Consider the following 18,229-nt stretch of genomic DNA (forward strand, 5'->3'; position numbering starts at 1 on the left):
CCCACTGCTTTGTAGTAACCAGGAAGGCAGCATTTCTAAGTGGTCACCTATAAGACACAGGACCCATATCCTGATGCGGTGCCTGCTCCCACCCCTAGGATCAGGAAGCCTGAGCTGTGGGCAACCGCCACCCCCAGGCCAGATGTACATGGGTCACCCAATGCCACCGGAAGGCTGTGTGAGGAACTCTGCCTCTGCAGGAGAGGGGGCTACACAGTGGCTGCTGTTTAATGACCTAGATAACAGAGCTGATTGGGCCACTGTCTTTGCTCATCCGAGGCAGAGAAACTGGGTCAGTCAAGATTAGACGCTGAGAGCCGCGTTTGGCAAAACACTGCCAGTTCCACTCAAGTGATACAGAAAGATTCGTTTTAGTATCTTCCATCTATTAATTTAATGGACAATAAAAGCAGTGGCTGGGAGAGGAGAGCAGTGGCGGGGAGAGAAGAGTATGGCTAGTAGCTAGCAAGGCCAGAGACGTGCAGATCTGGAAAGGTCAAACGTATTCAGGGGAAATGCAAACCCATGACACCCTCTTCTTGGCCTCACAAAGCACTAATCACCATTGTTGGAATTGCTTATGTTACTTCTCTCTCTCCACTAGAACAGGAGTGAGTGCATGGGTCCTTTCCGTCCTGCTCACCATTGTTTCTAGTGCTTAGCATGTGCCAGACACATCGATAAATCAATTTCTAGAAATCTTTGAATGAATGAATGAATGGCGAGTATGAAGTGAACAGGGTTTGTTTTTTTTTTTTTTTTGGCAGATGCCAGGGCTGGTGAGGGAAAGGAGGTTAGCATTTAACCCGAATAGGGGACAGGACAGAACAGGACTCTATGGTTAGCTCCAACACTCTCCTTTGCTTGAAGAAAACATCCATAATGCGGGCAACGTGGCCAGGGAGAGTCTGTTTCCTTCTGTGTCTTCATCTCTTCTATATCCCCTCAGCCTTCGGGCCCTCACTATGTGGATTTTATTTTAGCCCCTCACACTCACCATGTTCCTTCATGCCGCAGGGCCTTTGCATGTGCTAGTCCCTTTGCCCAGACTGTCCTTTCCCTCCTCTTTGCCTAATCTACATCTTTTTATCTTTGTAGTTTCAGCTCCAGCATCACTTCCGTAGGAAAGCGGTCAAACCTCCCCAGCATGGATGGGATGGTATTCTTCGTCCTGGTTGCAGTTTTGTATTTGGTGATGATTTGATTAGTATCTGTCTTGCTACCAGGTGGTGAGCTCCATATGGGCCTGTCATCCTATGATGGTTTTGTTCACCACTGTATCCCCAGCACCTAGGAAAGTGCCTGGTATATATATACGTAATTAATAAATGTTTGAATCAATCAACCGGCATCCTCTTTGCAAATGTAGGCTATGCTAGTTCTCTGCAGGAAGGAGTCAGGGAAGTCAAGAGGACCATCTGAAATGTTAAGTCGTCCTAAAATCGAGGTTAAGCTTAACACCTGGATTAATGGACCTCAAAGGAGAAAAGGCTACTCCAGGTCCTTTACTGACAGCACTTACCCTAAGCCTTCCATTACAAAGACAAAAGCAGAGGCCCCCCTGACCTGGAGGAAGGAAAGCAGCATCCTTCAGGCCAGTGCTGGTGCCTATCTGCTCCCCTTCTCCCCAAGACGGAAAGCTCACTGGGCACATGAGGTAATCCTTCAACCCAGCAGCAGAAAAGCACTTGTCCTGGAACCTGGGTCTAATTGCTGGCTGCAAACTTCAGAGAGTAATGGAGGTTTTGGAACGTGTTCAGAAAAGAACATCAGACTAACCAAACAGGGTAGCCCTGGGGAAGAAAGAGTTAAAGGAAGGATGAGGGGGCACCTGCAGAAACAGCCCACTGGTCCCTTAGCTCCCTGCAAAGGTGAACAGGGTTTGGATAGAAGGTTCTAGATGCTTCTCTTAGAAAATTCTCCTCTAATGTACCATGGGAGTTTAGATCACCAGAGGTATGGAGAACAGGTATGAAGAAGTTCTTAAGAGTTAAGATCACCAAAGCCCTAAAACGGATGACGGAGAGTCCCATGCCATATCCTACAAACGAACAGCACATGGGGAGGGGCTGCCTCTGCCCTTTCTGCAGCCGTAAGGCAGGGTGTACGTATATAAGCAGCCAGTGAAGTTTATTCAGCGACAGGGTGGATCCTATCAGTCATTTCCAAACTATTATTTTATAGCAAGAGAATCTCGTTATCCAAACAAAACCTTTCCTGGAGTCATAAAACATAAATAAAGGTGAGATGTTCTAGCTGAAGATAGGAAGACCCCTTCAAGGCTCCCCTCCTGCCCCTTCACTGTGCAGGAAGGAGCGTGACACCCAGACCCCAGGACTAAGGGCCAAGCCGTGAGGCAGAAGCACAGAACCCTGGGTGACCCCTGTTTACCCATCTAGCTCCATTTCTGGGCTTTCACTCTGAATGTACCTGCTGAGTGTTACTTGGCACGAGAGACAGACAGTCAACTTTGCTTTTGAAGGGCACTCAGATCTTCAGTTTTGCTCAGTATCTTTTTCAGAAAGCTGGTATTTTTCCATATCTACAGGGGCATGTAGTAACTCCCCAGATGACTTACAGACAAATAAGAGAGCATGCTTCTCCTCCCTCTCTTTCCTAGGCAGCCACCTTCTACACGGGTGTACTAGCCTGCCACCAAAAGGCAAAAGGTCCCCTAAGTTCTTGTCAAAGCAAGTCACTTACAAATAAGGCCTTGAGTTAGTGGGCATTTAAAAGGGTGAAGTCTTAGCATGGAGACAAGGCTACAGGTTCAGTCAACTCTCAAAGAGGTAAATTTCTAACCTCTATTCTTCCAAAGGTTTGGTGAGCACTTACTATGTGCCAGACACTGAATTGTCCAGTGTTGGCTCCTCATTTTTCTTCCCACTTTGTCTTTCTAGCTGACACATCACTAGATGCCAGTCTCCTTCCCAGGGAATAGGAGAAAAAAGGGGATGATTCAATGCCTGATATGTCTGGGTCTAGAAAGAAGTTCGTCCTACAGATAGAGGTCTTTAGACTGAAGTAGGAAAGAAAAAAAAAAAAGGAAGGAACCAGTTTGTGTACCTACTATGTGCTGGGTATGGTGCTACTCCGGTTATGCACTTTATCCTCCCTACCATCCCTACCACCATTTTATCAGTTTAAAGATAATAAAAACCAAGACTCAGAGAAATTAGAACCTTGCCAAAAGTCAGCCAAGAAGTAGGTGGCAGCTAAGATCAGGGTCCACACAGGTGGGAGCTAACCGTAGTCCCTGTGGAGTCATGGGGTTGACTGATTCTTGCCTCTGGACCCATCTTCTAATTCCATTCTGTCCTTTGCCTATCAAACCACCCCCCTTTAAGTGGGTGTCTGCTTAATGTACTATTTCCCAAATGGACAGGCCTCTGGTCACATATAACCACAAGAAATACAACAGAGGCTGATAGGAAATAGCCTGGATCAGATGAGAGAGAAGCGTGACAGGATCTATAGTATAATCCATCCTATCAAAGGAGACCACCGGCACACATCCCGAGAAAATCCCCTTAAACAAGGTCTCCAAAGAAGACCACCCCCAACTCCACTTCATTTTTCAAAATGCAGTTCTAGCTTGCGTGGCCCGGAGCGGCTGACTCAAATGGAAATGCTGCCGCCTAGCTGGAGAAGCGAGGCCGGGGTGAATCACTCACTCGGAGCCTCTGCCACTTTGGAACAGAAGCACGTCAGCTGCCCACACACCACAGGTTGAGTCCCAGGGACCCTGCTCTATGAGGGCGGTCTTGTACTTGCCTTCGCACAGTTTAATCTTCTCTTCCACAAACAAAAGTCCTTTTGCAAGAAGCTGGTTCTGCCAAAAGAGAACAAAGAACACAAGAGTTGAGCCACTTTGCAGCATGACAACCCGGTCCACTTCCAACGGGCGAGGGCACCGCGCTCTGGGCACTTGTGAGCTCATTGCGACTCCGAGTTTGAGACGCCTTTTGTCCCCTTGGAAAGTTAAGGCTTCAGAAGAAGACAGTGACACATCCCACAGCAAAAGAGTAAGACAGGAGCCAAACCCAACACCCTTCCCCACCCCCCTCAACCGTGGAAGAGGCAAGCCACAAAGCTTGGCTGAACTCTATGGGTGGACGTGGATACCCAATGTCCTTCAACCCCTTCATCTAAACTCAGAAGAAAAGAACACTGAGGCAATGGGAAATGATGCAGAAACAACAGATTTTTAAAAAGATTAATTGAGGGTATCCCCCTGCAGGCATGAAAGAAACTGTATGCAAAATCTTAATAGCAATACGTGTCTGCCAATGGGTGTGTGCACGGGCAAGTTATGGAATGAGAGTAGATTTAATCCTTTTTGCAATTGCAACTAACAATAGTTAAACATTCTGTGTATATCAGGGGGTTCACATGCTTCATCTCGTTTATTTCCAATCCTCCCAATAATCCTACCAGGTGGGTGCCCTTAGCCTTACTTCCCTGGTGCTTGCAGGAAAGACCTGCCACAGGAGACAGAGCTGGTCTTCCTGGCTCCAGAAGCTACGTTCTTTCCACCCCACTTTGCTGCCTTCCAGCAAAGGTTTCCCACCCAGACCCCTCGCTTCCCTTCAAAGGCTCCAGCTGGTCCCGTAAGACACAAAACATCTTCTCTGCAAGTCACAGAAGTTCAGAGAACAACAGTGGGCTGGTGCCTCTTCTTATGGGGTGGGAGGGCCCAAGGTAGCATGTCTCCTACAACAAAACTTAATGCATTTCTTAGTATTCTGCTTCATAGAACCCTAAAGCCCTGTTACAGTGAGGGCATGAATGGCAGAGTGGTAAGAACTGTGTATCAGACAGGGGTTGGAGTCCTAGCTCAGCCACATTCTAGCTGTGTGATCTTAGACTTCATTTCCCCGCGTCTTGAGTTTCTCATCTGTAAAATGGCATCGTACCAGCAATATCATAAAGTTCTTATAAGAATTATTACAAATAGACACATACACACAGAGTATTTTATGTCCTTAGTAATCAGTGGTGGGTAGTGATAATAGTTGCTCTCTCAGTCCAACTACCTTCACACAAGGAGTGGGAAGGAAAGAGAGTGTGTAATAAATAGATCTACATTTAAAAATATCAAAATGTTTTATCAAAGGTATTATCACATTTGGGACTAGTATTTCATAGGTCCTGCTAATATTGACAAGATATGGCCTAACATAAAAAAACTGGTCACCAGTTAGTTTCAAGATGGCAGCTGAAACCCTAAATCAAAGTGATTTACAAAAAGAATTATGGAACAGACAGAAAATTAAGGTAAAACTGTCACCGTGTTCTCTACCTTCCAGTCAAGCAAACAAATTCCAGCAGCTTCTGGGTCAGAAAGCAAGAAAACATCACAGCACCAAATTTAGACGACCAGAATCACGACTTCGTGATAGACAGCCCTTAAATCTGTTGACATTTACTTCATTTGATAAAAACCACATTGTACCTTAAGGAATAAATTTTTTTTTAAATGGTCTAGATTCTCCTTTCTTTCTTCCCAGTTCTTCCCCTTTCAGAAAGATATTTGGGGGAAGAAATTTTCTCAAGGAGAAGAACGTATTTGTATAGTATAGGGAAATGGACAAGAACACGTTCTTTTAAAAATTCTTACGATACACGGCGTGGAAATTCTGTAGTTTAGACCGAAATAAGAGTAACAACAACTTGGGGTTAATGGAGCCTTAAAGATGATCTAAGGCAGCAGTCCCCAGCCCTTTTGGCACAGGGACAGATTTCGTGGAAGAAAATTTTTCCGCAGACTGGGGCGTCAGGGGGTGGTTTGGGGATGATTCAAGCCCATTATGTTTAAGCTCACCTCCCTGCTATGCAGCCGAGATACCAATAGGCCCGGACCGGTATCAGTCCAAGGCCCGGAGGTTGGGGACCCCTGATCTTTCTTCCTTCTCGCCAGTGCTGTGGTCAAATCCAATGGTCACACACGATTTTGATGATACGTGAGCAGATCCATTTCCCAGAGAGTCAAAGCACCTTTTCAAAAGCATCTTGAAAATGCTTAGACTCCTGGGATTTTGTAAAGTTTCTTATTTCACAGTAGAATAAACTGAGGCTAGAAGTAGGGTCTCCATCTCTTACGGATGGAGCACATGCTATTAGAGAAGGATATTTTGGGTCAGCTTAGCCCATAGCCCTGCCGCCTACCGGGGGGGAGCCCTGCTCCATCACCCATGCTCCTTCTTAGCGGACTGGCCTTGTTCCTGCCCCCTACCCCACCTGGTCTCAAACCGAGCTGATAATCTCTCCTGGGAAGCTACAGTCACCAGGCCCCTATGCCCCAGTGGGTCTTGCATCCCTAAGGGCCCTGCGCTTGGAGTTTAATGTTCTGCAGTTGCCACCTACACGTCTTAGTATTCTTACCTTTGACTTTGTGTTCTGTAAGTGAAGTCCGATGGGGCGATGGAGCATACACCGGGGGCTTGGGGCCTCAGCTCACTCGTGGACCTGCCTTCTACCACCTCCCCAATAGGGGTTTTTAGGCACCTGCCCACCCCCACCTCCTAGAGCCTGGCCCAGGAGGGTCTCCCCAGCACTGTCATCCTACCCCCAAGGTGGTGACAGGGTCATGTGGTGGGGGCCCAGGCACTGGTGTGGGGAGAGCGGGGTTGGTGCAGCCCTCCCCAACCTAGACAGGGAACTCAATGATGCATCTGCTGGTGACTCGGCAGGGGACTCTTGACCCCCTGATCTATGGACCCAGAGTGTGGAGGTGACAGTCTCTTGGGAGGTCACCCATTCACAGGCCCATGGGAAGCAGCCACATTTTCATTTTGCACTGGGCCCTGCCAGCTATGAAGCCAGTCTGCTGGTTCCTTCACCTAATGACTCGCCAACTGGACATCTGGGGCGGGGGGTGGGGTGGGGGCCTTAAGGCTGCTGAGACCTACAAATAATAAAGAAAAAAGAAAAGAAAACCAGCCTTGACTCCAGCAGCTATCTTGCGTTATTCGTCTTTCTAAGCATCTGTTCTCCCCAGACCTCTATAGTATGCCCAGCCTCTGACAGATACCTGACTCTGGAAGGCGCCCGGCAATGTTTGCTGTGGCCGATGGGGCTGGAGAAAAGCCAGCTTTTTTCTCCGGTCCTCCTCCCTGCCCGCCAGCACCAAACCCACACTTCCTCAGCCGGGAGGCTTCAAGCCAGAACATGGGAACATTAAGGAGCATCCACCTAGGACATGATCTGGGACTTGGAACGGGGCCCGTTGTTACTTAATGCATCCACACCATAAATGAACTTAGACATGGGATACACAGGACTTTAATGAAGTGGCAGACAAGCCTGGAAATGAAAAACAGCAGGCGTACCTATTTCTACTAAGGCATTGAAAAATGGGCTGCCAACAACAACAAAAAAATGTGGCTGAGCTAGGAAGAATGCACAAAACAAAGATACCTGGGGAAAGGCATCCGAAGCCTTCCAGCCTTCAGAGGGTGGGAAAGACCCAGCCCATCCTGGGTAATCACAGAGGGCGGGCAGGAGGCAGCAGGGGAGGGCAGCAAAGGGGGCAGGGGCTAGTCAACTGTGCGCCTCTGGTCAAGCAGACACCTCTGCAAAGCAGCCACAGGGAGTCAAGCAAACGGAGAACAAGACCAGGGGCAGGGGGATGGATGCTGCCCGCATCTTCCCAGAAGAAAGAACTTTACACACAGTAGAAATTCTGTGAATGCTAAGGCCGCTAGCCCTCCATCACTCCTGATGCTTTTAGCAGTGATGATGGCAATGATAACAGGTATGAGGACAGATTTATTTATTGGTTTTTCCTCTTTGCCAGCCACTGTGGTATACCCTATTTATCCATGTTTCATTTACCTTTGCCACGATCCTATCCCCTTTTAACAGGTGACAAACTGAGGCTCAGAGAAGCAACTAGCACATGAGAGACCAGAATTTGCACCCTGGTCAGTCTGGGTCCAAAGCCCATTTATTTTTTCCCAGTATATTCCTCTGATTTACTTTAGCAGTGATAATATAAAAAATACTGAGGTACAAATAGCCATCATTTGTTGACTGCTGTGTACCAAGCACTTCGCATATGTCATCTCATCTAGTAACCACATCAACCTTTTGAATTAGGTACCAGGATTACACCTACATTACTAAGAAAACCGAGGCTCAGAGAGTTTAAGTAACTTGCCTGGAGTCACACAGCCAGTAAGTATTCTTGCAAGCATTGGAATAACTGGAATCCAGACCTACCTGGCAGAAGGGCTGGTGCTTTTAGCCATCACACTCTCCTGCCCTGTCCATTAGAGAAGGTTCTTAGGTCCTTGCCCACAAGACAAAGTAGAAGAGATCCATTTCAGATTCACAGATCCTGAGGGCAGTTGGCTTGACAATCTCTGGCCATGTGACTAGGTTCCACCACAAAGCTCCCATCCAGCTGGGTCATTTCTGCTGCTACCCAGCTTCCCGGCTTCCACCTCTTCAAGGGCCTTCCTCTCTACCACCCACAGCTGATATTTAATAAGGTGAGTACCTGGCTCCGGGTGGATTTGATTCCCAAATAAGATTATTTTTGTCCTACCCCAGAGGGGTTTAGGCAGTGAGTGCATCATTCTGCCTACCGAGAACTTGTATTAACCAACAATTCCACTCCAGGCATTTGTTTTGAGGGATGTCAATGTCTACAGAAGTTCCTGTTGTTGGCCAGTGATGGAAATCACGGGCCACCTCCATTTTTTCCCCTGTGACTTTGAAAGTACAGCCATCATCTCTAAGGATGCCTACATTTCCTGTGAACTCCCATGCCTTCCTAGGTAAGCCACAAAATGTCTTATAAACACGACTCACCCCCAGGCCCAGAGAGTCCCTAATAAATCAGTTCTGGTGTGTGGGGGTGTGATGAGACCAGAGAGAAATCCCCAGATGGAGAAGGAAGATGATTAAAAACTTGGTACAAATGCTAATTCTTCATTCAGCACTTTGTCAGTGGTTATTAAAAGGTGAATGTGGGCTTTTTTAAAAGTTATTTTACAAGGAAGCAGGAAAACAGTCTATGTCTGTTTTGTTGGACACCTGCCCGCTCCAAAAAAAAAAGTCCACTGAAATTTCTCCTCTCTGGAGTTTTCAAGGGATGTCTTAAGGGCATTTGCATATTTAAAGTATAATCCAAATTCTTTTCATTGGTAGCCAGGTGGCCAGGGTTTGATCTTTGCCCTGCGTTTTACTAGCTGCATGATCTTGGACAACCTTCGTTCTCTGAGCTTCCGCTGCAGGATCTGCAAACCAGTAATGGCATCTTCCCCACCGACTGTCAGGAGAAATAAAGGACTTGGAACAGGAGAGATGCTTGGAGCCGTCCTCAGACTTGAGTGCGCATGGCAATCATGGTGGCCTTGCTACAACAGACTGCTGTGCCCTGCCCCCACCCCCCCTTTCTGAGTCAGTTAATCTGAGGTGAGGCCTGAGACTGTGCTTTTCAAGGTGATGCTGAAAACACTGGTCCAGGGACCTCACTTTGAGACTAACCAGCTGAGAACAATGCTGGGTACATAAATCTTGAAGGGTTAGCCGTTGTTACTAATACCGTTATTTTTGTCCTCCTTGTAGCTCCTAAACAGCCTCAGAGAAGGCTGTCCTCTCTAACCCGTATTTCTCCGCTCTTCCAACAACTCTCAGTCTTCACTTCTCACGACCCCTGAATTGCTGAACGTTTCCACTTGTTTAAACACGCCGTTTCCGGTACCTATCCCTGCCTACCATACCCTGCCCACAGTGGCTCCTGGATTCCTCGCTTAGTCTATAGGAAGTCACCTGATTTCATACGTTATGGGTTCCTGAAAACATGTACCGGTGTGGAACAAGATGCTACCAGGATATAAGGAGGCATTCTGTTCCCATAAAGCTAAAAAGGATGATAAAACCCCTAATTGACCTCATATTCGAAGCTCATCTTTGAGCGATGTATTTTCAGCATTTTGTACCTACATGTTCCTTCCTTAACAACCGAATGTGCAATAACCTCAGTCCAATGAGGCTAAAGATTTGCCATTTCAGCACGCCTACTGATTTTCATCTTTATCTCAATTATATGAAGCCCTATAGTGATCAGTTTCAAGATTCATCTTTCCATTTATCTTTATGAAATTTGAGAAGCGTATAATAAAAATATTCAAATAATTGCATAAAACTCAAGTAATTGCCAGGGAGATTAAGCAGCATAAAGCTGCTGAAAGGCAATCACTGCCTGGCGGGCAGCCCCCCTCCCCCCAGAGAGTACCCTGACTGGCGCCACCCCATTCTCCCTCCACAATGCCTCTCTTCCAAGTACTGGCCAAACCCCAAATGCAACCTCTAGTGACCTTCTCACCTTTCTTGTCTTCCCCCTGGAGCCAGCTCCTCTTGCTCAAAGCCCTTTTGTCTACTGGCCTCACGGGTACCTTCAAAGCAGAGTACATGTGAATTGTCCCTGACTACCCTCTCTCCATCTAATTATCTCTTTTCTACTTTGGGAACTTCGCTCATTTTTAGGAGCCTTCCCAGGCGGAGCAAAGAAGGGCTAAAGTTTTTCCTCCCTATTTAAAGAGGGTTTGAAAATCATCAAAAAACAATTCCCCACTCTTGATCATCTCTCTACGCAATTTACTATAAATTCCCCCAAGTCCCATCTTTGTCGCTACAAAATATATTTCTTCTGGGACTGTTTCTAGGCTCTTACCACCCATTCGGGTTTTCAGTTAACACTCTGCTGTGTGTCACCCCGTGTGGATGCTTCGTTATCTCTGCACTGTCTTCACTTTCAAACTTCATGGTGACAGGGATACTGGGTCCCCTCCTCCGGCTTTCGGTCATGTCCCATGAGCCCACTGAATCTTCTCTGATAATAATGAGCTAAAGGGAAATGGGCCTTGAGACTCTGGCAGGTATGAGCAGCAAATGGAAATTTTTATATCAAATTTCACCAGGCCCGTGACCTACTGGCAATTGTGGTGACTCATTGTCCCCTTCCCCAAGTGCTACGTTGCTCAGAGACACTGACTACAGACTGAGTTTGTATATCAAGCGAAACTAGTTCCAATCCAAAGGAACGGAACTTTCTGGGCTTGGGGAAAAGCTTTTTGCAAACACAATGCAGCCAGCAGATGCAGAAAGACCCAAGTGCAAACCCTCCCACCCCCATGGCCTGAACCACCCAGGTACCTGATTACATGACAGAAAAAGGCAGAGCATTTCATATCAGCAGTTTCCAAAGTTATAAGGAACCAATTATCCCTCCAAGCTGTCTCTAGGATAGATATAGAGCTCCTCTCAGAAACCCCAATTTTCCTTCCGGGCGCAATTTAAAACAAACGGAGGAAAAATAAAACTCCATACTGGAAATGTCAGCGAGTCTTCCGGCCAGTGCCTTACGGAAACCTCCCTGCGCTGTGGCAGATAGAGCGGTCTGTATTCTCTGCGTGCAGACAGAAAATAAGCTCTGTTTCCCACATGCTCTCCCTCTGCCCTCACCTCGGGGCATTTTCATTATTCTCCACTGAAGATATTCCTCCTGTGAGTCTTTCTTTAAAGCTGCAACATGAACATGTTCACCTTCAAAAGCAGAGCCGCAGAGTTGCCTTTACAAGTGGCAGGTGATATCAGGCCGGGGGTCTGGGAGAAGATGGACGTCGCTGCTGAATGCAGACGGCCAGGAGGCCACCATATGAGCCTGTTCCACACTGTCAAGCCCAGTGCCAAGCAGCCCGTTCATGACTCTCCCCAACAGCCACACACATGGCTTTGGGGTCTTACCTGTCCACCCCTGGGTTCTGTTCCTCACCTTTCCCAGACCTTCCTCCCACCTCCTTGCCAGAGGAACTGACTTTTCCTCTTGAACCTACATCTGCTAGGTGAGTGCAAAGGCTGGCCTCTGTAAGCCTTCCCTCCTGGATTCCCCTGCTCGTAGGCACAGTTCTTCTTTGCACGGCTTTGGAAACAGCCTGTTTGCAAGCGGTGCCCAGCATGGAGCTTTCCAAACCTGAGTCTCTTAAACCACACTCGCAATTTGGCCAGAGCCAGGGCCGCCTACACTATTATTCTTTGTGTACTATATTTAAAAATGGACCCACTTTTAAAGAGTGTTAATGTTTAAAAAGGAAACAACAGCAACATCATTTGCCATAAATAGAGTGCAACTCAATGAGCAACTCAACGCAAACAAAAGGGTGTGATAAAATCCTCATTAAACAGTGTCCCCGGCTGAAGACACGAAGCTGGAGGCCTGCTCTCTCTTCCTTAAACAAGGGAGGTCACCAGGCTTACACAAGTGTCTGAGACAGTGCCACAAACCAAGGCTCTCCTTGGCACAATCAGAAGCGCTGAAGGAAAATAAGGGAGGGAAACACTTTCTAACCACATGGGCTAATGTTATTTAATGTCACTGCGCGGACCACCTAAAACGTCTCACAGATCAGTGAGATCAGTGGTGGTGGACAACTCCATCCCCCCCCTCCCCCCACCGTAAAACGGTTCATTGACTATCTACCATGTACCGGGTACTTCCTAAGGACTAGAGGAGTGAACACATTTAAAAATAAAAAAGGCTCTGTGCTCACAGGAGACTCAAAACTTCCACTTAAATAAACAGTGTCTAGGATAGCCTTCTCCCCAGTTCAGCACCTTAAGCTAAGGGGAAACCTGGATTCGGAACTCTGAAAACGAGCGCCCATGCCCCACCCCCAGGCACTCAAGATTCACCCAGCAGTTTCTCTGATTAAGCTCTCAATAGAAAATGACATGTGGTTATTAGCTGTTAAGTGTCTGGGTGCTGCAAGCAGCATTCACCACCCAGAAAACCTCAGGGCCTCCTCAGATAAACAAGTCCCCACCCAAATGCCCTTCCGCACCGTCCTAAGGGTGGCCCCCAAAGCCAAAAGGCGACTTTGACATTTAAAACCTGATCAAAACCACACCAAACCCTGTCTAATTTAAATGTCAACGAGGAAGGCAGCTGGGGCAGCAGGCTTCTCCAAGACTGATTGAAAAACCACTTCTCTGTAGTTGGATTTAAAAATCAATCATTAGAGGAAGCAAGAGAAGGGAGTTGAGGACAAGGCTGACCTCTGAGTCAAGGGCAACTGAAATGATTCACATTTGTGACTAATTATCTCGTTCTTAATCTTTCTGTTCATCTCTCCCAGGGCAGGGGCTCTCAGTTTCAAGCAACCAAGCCATCTGACCCAACTGAATTCCAGGCTTCTGGAGGGTCTTTCTTTGTCCCCTTTTAGGGTGGCCGTTTTCCACTGTATCTGTGTGTGTGTGTGTGTGTGTGTGTGTGTGTGTGTGTGAGAGAGAGAGAGAGAGAGAGAGAGAGCACATATGAAAGTTTAAGCTTCTTGACTTGTGAAAAAAAATTAACAAAAGCATGCCTATGTTGTTTTTAAAACCTAAAAACTCTTTAAACTGTCTTAGAAGTATGTTCTCCTTGGATACAGAATAGCACCAACCTGAAACCAAGATGTTACAAATTTCTGTCACTTTTCCCATTCAAAGAGGTGGATTACACTTTAGAATAAGAAATATGAACATATAGAAATTTAATGAATACTTATTACTGCCTTACTCTGTGCTAGTCACCATTCCAAGCACTTAACAAATAGTAATTTATTTATTCCTCAAAACAACTCTATAAGGTTAGGTTCAATAACCCCTGTTTTTACAGAACAGAAAACTAAAACACAGAAAGGTAAAGCAACTTGCTCCAGGTCACGCAGCTAGTAAGTGGCCATGGTGGGTGTTGAACCCAGGAAGCCTGACTCTGAGGGCCATGCTCTGGCCACTCTCAATATGCTCCCCCCACACACACACTAGTGCTGAGTGCTTTACACATGTTATTTCATGTAAACCATAGAATGACCAATAAAACAGGTCATATTTTTATTCTTACTTTAGAGATGAGGAAACTGCGGCACAGAGAGGCAAAGCACTTTGCCCACGGCCACTGTTAGCCAATAAGTGGGCATTCTGACTTCATTAAGGTGTTACGCTGCACGTTCCTCCATGTGCCTTAGGGTGGAGTCAGGAAGGCAGCAGGTGTGTCAGTGGATTAGAAACCATCCTCTATTTAAACCTGGAAACTTGAGCTCATTTGCCACATAACAGCAGTGTTTAGGCAGGAGAAATGTCAGATCATCTGATACAACTCTGTCTTTTAACAGAACAGACTAAGAGGCTTAGTCTGACAAGAAGTAACTTGGCTACAGAGTACATGTAATTAACCCAATTAGATACCATACATAGGCGTGGGACAGAATTTCACTAGAAAAGCAATTTTCAAAGTGTGGTTTGGATTACCTGGGGGGGTCCCCCTCCCTGCCCCCACCGACCTTTTCCACATGGTCAAAACTATTTCCTTAATAACGCCAGACTGTTATTTACCTTGCATCCTCCATGAGTGTACCGTAGAGTTGTTCAGAAACAGCACGACATACAATATCATAAGAGATTGAACGGGAAGAAGGTAGGAGGATCCAGCTATCTTCCAAAAAGCCACACAGGGCAGAAATTTGTACACATATAAAACAAGGCCACTCTTCTATTCTTTATTACGAAAGTTACTTTTCATAAAAATGTTGTTCATGCTAAAATGCAATAGGTTTATTGTTTAAGTGAATTAAGGCATAGTGTAAAGTTTCTCAGGTTTAATTTCTAATATGGTGAAGACAGGTAGGGATAATCTAAGTAAGTATAACTTTTAACACGTTGCGTACCGGGGTATTTATATGCCTTTTAATCCTCTGTTCCAGCAGGTTTTTAAGATTTAAATATGGTTATATGGCTAATATTAATTAAATGACTTCATGAAATTAACAATTAGCTACTACTATCCTTAATTTTAAAAAGCAAATGAAAAATTACTACTGAATATCTAAATAACCTTATTTAATTGTTTAAAATTACATGATCAAATGACGAGAATTCTCGCCATCCAAACACAATGTTTTAAGAGCATAAAGGGGTTCTGAGACCAAAAAGCCCAAAAACCACTGCCCAAGATTATAATCTCTGTAAGAGCAGGGACCACACTTGCCTCCCAGGGCATAGGAGGAACTCGGGATACGTAATTTTGGATGTTGAACAAATGCCCACGTGTACAATATCGGCCATCCCTTTAGGTACACATTCCCACATGCACAGTAATGACAGGTGCTCAGACCCACCCAGCTTACCTGGAAATAGTCTGTAATGAACGATCCAAGTTCACTCTTCAGCAGCCGCCTGGGGAAAGAGACACACCGTCAAGCAGCCCTTGAAGGTACGGCTCCTGCTGTCCAGGTCGCAGACACATGACAAGGATGGAGGGCCATCCAATGACAGGGACCAGGGCCAGGCCTCGGAGGGGCACACTCTCCTTGGCCCTGGTAATACCGCCCCACCCATGTTATGAGAGAATTGGGGTGATGAAAATCCTCCCGGGGGATCCACTTCTTACTTCACAAAGACAACCTTCTCAAGAAGGCAGCTATCGGAGATCCCAACCAGTAGAGTTGGTGAAGGCAGGCCAGGGCCCCTGGCTTCGTGTGAAACAAACAAAAACAAACAAACCAGAAAACAGAAAACCGAGGAAGAGAAAGAACACGATTTTACAAGCCCCCATATGGGCAGACTTTATGGTTTAAAATGCATTTTTCATGCATTCTTCAACTGAAGATGATAAAGTATGTGTGTATGGAGGGAGGGGCAATCATTACCCCTCCTATGCAGATAAAGAACTTGAGGCTCAGAGAAGCCCTCTAAATAAGTCAGTGGCACAGTTAAGATTTAAATCCAGACCTTCTGAAAATTCAACATCTTTTCTCATAATCCCCACCCCTGCCCTCCTCCAAATCCACTGAAGACGTTCAACCTGGTGCCACGGTTTGGGGGTACTCACTGCCCATCCCTGAGGGACTGAGGCAGAGATTCAAAGGGGACCACAATGGGGAGGGCAGAGCTTATTCATCCAAGCAACAGCCACTGAGCTGCCCTTTATATACTGGCACCAGGTACACAGACATGTGCACAAGATAGGTATAGTCTCTGCTCCCACGGAGCTTCCATTCTAGGGGTAGGGGTGTGGGTAGATAGCATGTTAATAAATACGATCACAAGATAAATCCAAAGAGTCTTAAGTACCATGAAAAAAATTAAAAATACACATATTGGCACCAGATCTTCTCCTTGGGACAATTCATGGGACCCTCCCTACTGCTCTTTCTTTAATTTGATCCAAACCAGGTGAAGGAGCTAAAAACAAGAGTAACTGGTTCCCAGATCCAGTGAGTTCCCTGGGTGTAGACTCTTCATGACTTCAAATGATTTCATTTACTCATCCTACCCACTGCAAAACACTTCTGACAACACCTGCTGGGTATTAACTCCCCCCAAACGCATTCCCACGTGTAGGATAAGCAGGAAGTTACAGTGAGATATCATTCTGGGCAGAACACAGACAAAGGTAGGGTTGAGACAGAGAAAAAAAGACACCCACAATCTAAATTTCTGGGCAAGAAAGAGCCCTGGACAGCTGCAGATATGCATTGAGCAAGGAAAATACCTTCTTTTTCCCAGAACAGAAAATGTGTCTGTGGCAGATTCTGCATTTTGAGATCCAATTTAATGGCAAGCTCCTGAAAGGCCACCCCATCCACAGAGCCCAGGGGTTCGCCCAGATGAGGGCCGGTCTGACAGAGACAAAGGCTGCATCAGTCATGGGACCAAGAGCAGGTAGGTCATCAGGGCTTTTCGAGGCTAGAGGAGTCTCCCAGATGAGAAACAGAAACCCAGCGGGCAGCCCCTGATGGAGGCTTTGAAACAGGAAGGCAGAGAGGCTGCTTCTGAGGGAAACCACCTCCCAACTAAGTCTTCATGGCCATTTGGAAGTCTCCAAACCACAGATGAAGAAGCTTCATCAAGATGTGGAAAAACTAGTCCCATTAATGGGCTACTTCTTCAAACAGTTTCCCGGGCATATCTTGGCAATCATGATGCTGGGGGACTAACGTGATTCTGGGACCAAGAGATCTGGAATTGGTGTCCAAAGAAGCCCATGCCAGGAAAACTCTGGGCTCATGAAGATGCTTCAGGTAAAATGGAAAGAGAAAGAGGACAGCAGCAGGGTAGGCGTCAAGGTCAAGAACAATGGAGACCTTCCTGGACCAAGGTGAAAGAGGGAAGTGCAATAATTGTTATCTGGGGCTGAAGATGATGCCTGCAGGGACATTTCACAGTGGTGTCCCAGGAGTACCATGATGCTACCCAACTAAGAAATCCAAGAGGTCTCCTCCCCTACCTCTTAGGGATGGCAAGAGGCTACAGCCTGCAGGGAGGGGGAAGGCCTGGCTCCTTACGGAATTCTGCAGAGCATCACAGGAAGACAAACCCTGAGGTAGGAATCAACTGATGATGGAGCAGAGGCTCGGGAGTGAACTTGATGCAGGTGCCTAGACAAAGGCTTAGCACAAACAACTCTGAAATGAGAAGCAGCCACCCCAAGGGGTGGCGAGATGGTGACAGATAAGAATAAAGCAGCAGAATACAGAGGGCTTCCACCACACTGCTAAGGGGATCCTCGCCCTTTGCCGAGAAGGGACCAGACTCGGGTGTGGGGATCTGCCTTATATACTTTAGATGTAGAGGACTACAACTAAGTTTGGCAAGAGGACCACACATTTGTCCTTTTATCAAGTCCCAAGTTCAAAACCTCCTCCACTTGGTCTCGTCACACAGACTTATCTGAACAGAGTTGACCACATCTGGTCATTTAAGTCAACATTCTCTTATCCTGGGGAGGCAAATCAGTAGGTTGCTCTGCCCCTTACAAAATCCTGTCTTATTTCTGTCTGAGCAGGTTAGGAGTTAGATAAGGTCACTGCATATGACCTTGTTACTGACTACAGTTTTCACTGCAGCAAAATACAGGAATCAACATAAATGTGCATCACTGAAGTGCTCGCAGAAAAATTATGGTTCGTTCAGACAATGGAATTCTACACAACTGGAAGAAAACAAAGGGGAACGAAGAAGTGCTCTAAATAATGCTATGAAAAGATCTAAGTTTCATGAAGTAAAAGGAAAAGTGCAAGATACAGAACAGTGTGAAAGAGAAAAATACACATGCTTATTACCACAAGACCAACAAAAGCATCTGTCAAAACGGTTCTCACTTGCTATTCTGAAACGGCTTTGTGATTTGCTTTCCAAGAGGGCCTCGGCACTGAAATATATAGCACTGTGATTTTTAAAC

The 18,229-nt window shown here is 46.3% G+C and overlaps 1 protein-coding gene across 1 annotated transcript in view; it reads right to left on the reverse strand.

Annotated features, from left to right (window-relative positions):
• Positions 1-18,229, reverse strand: part of PRR5L (proline rich 5 like) — a 65,626-nt gene that overhangs the window by 16,121 nt on the left and 31,276 nt on the right. The window contains exons 4-5 of the mRNA XM_090262571.1: positions 15,174-15,222; positions 3,775-3,832 (exon numbers count right to left, since the gene is read on the reverse strand). Of these exons, the coding sequence (XP_090118697.1) occupies positions 3,775-3,832; positions 15,174-15,222 (107 nt within the window). The remainder of the gene's footprint in view (positions 1-3,774; positions 3,833-15,173; positions 15,223-18,229) is intronic.

Source organism: Furipterus horrens, unplaced genomic scaffold (genome assembly GCF_987537825.1).
Source record: "Furipterus horrens unplaced genomic scaffold, mFurHor1.1.pri manual_scaffold_2, whole genome shotgun sequence".
Lineage (NCBI taxonomy): Eukaryota > Metazoa > Chordata > Mammalia > Chiroptera > Furipteridae > Furipterus > Furipterus horrens.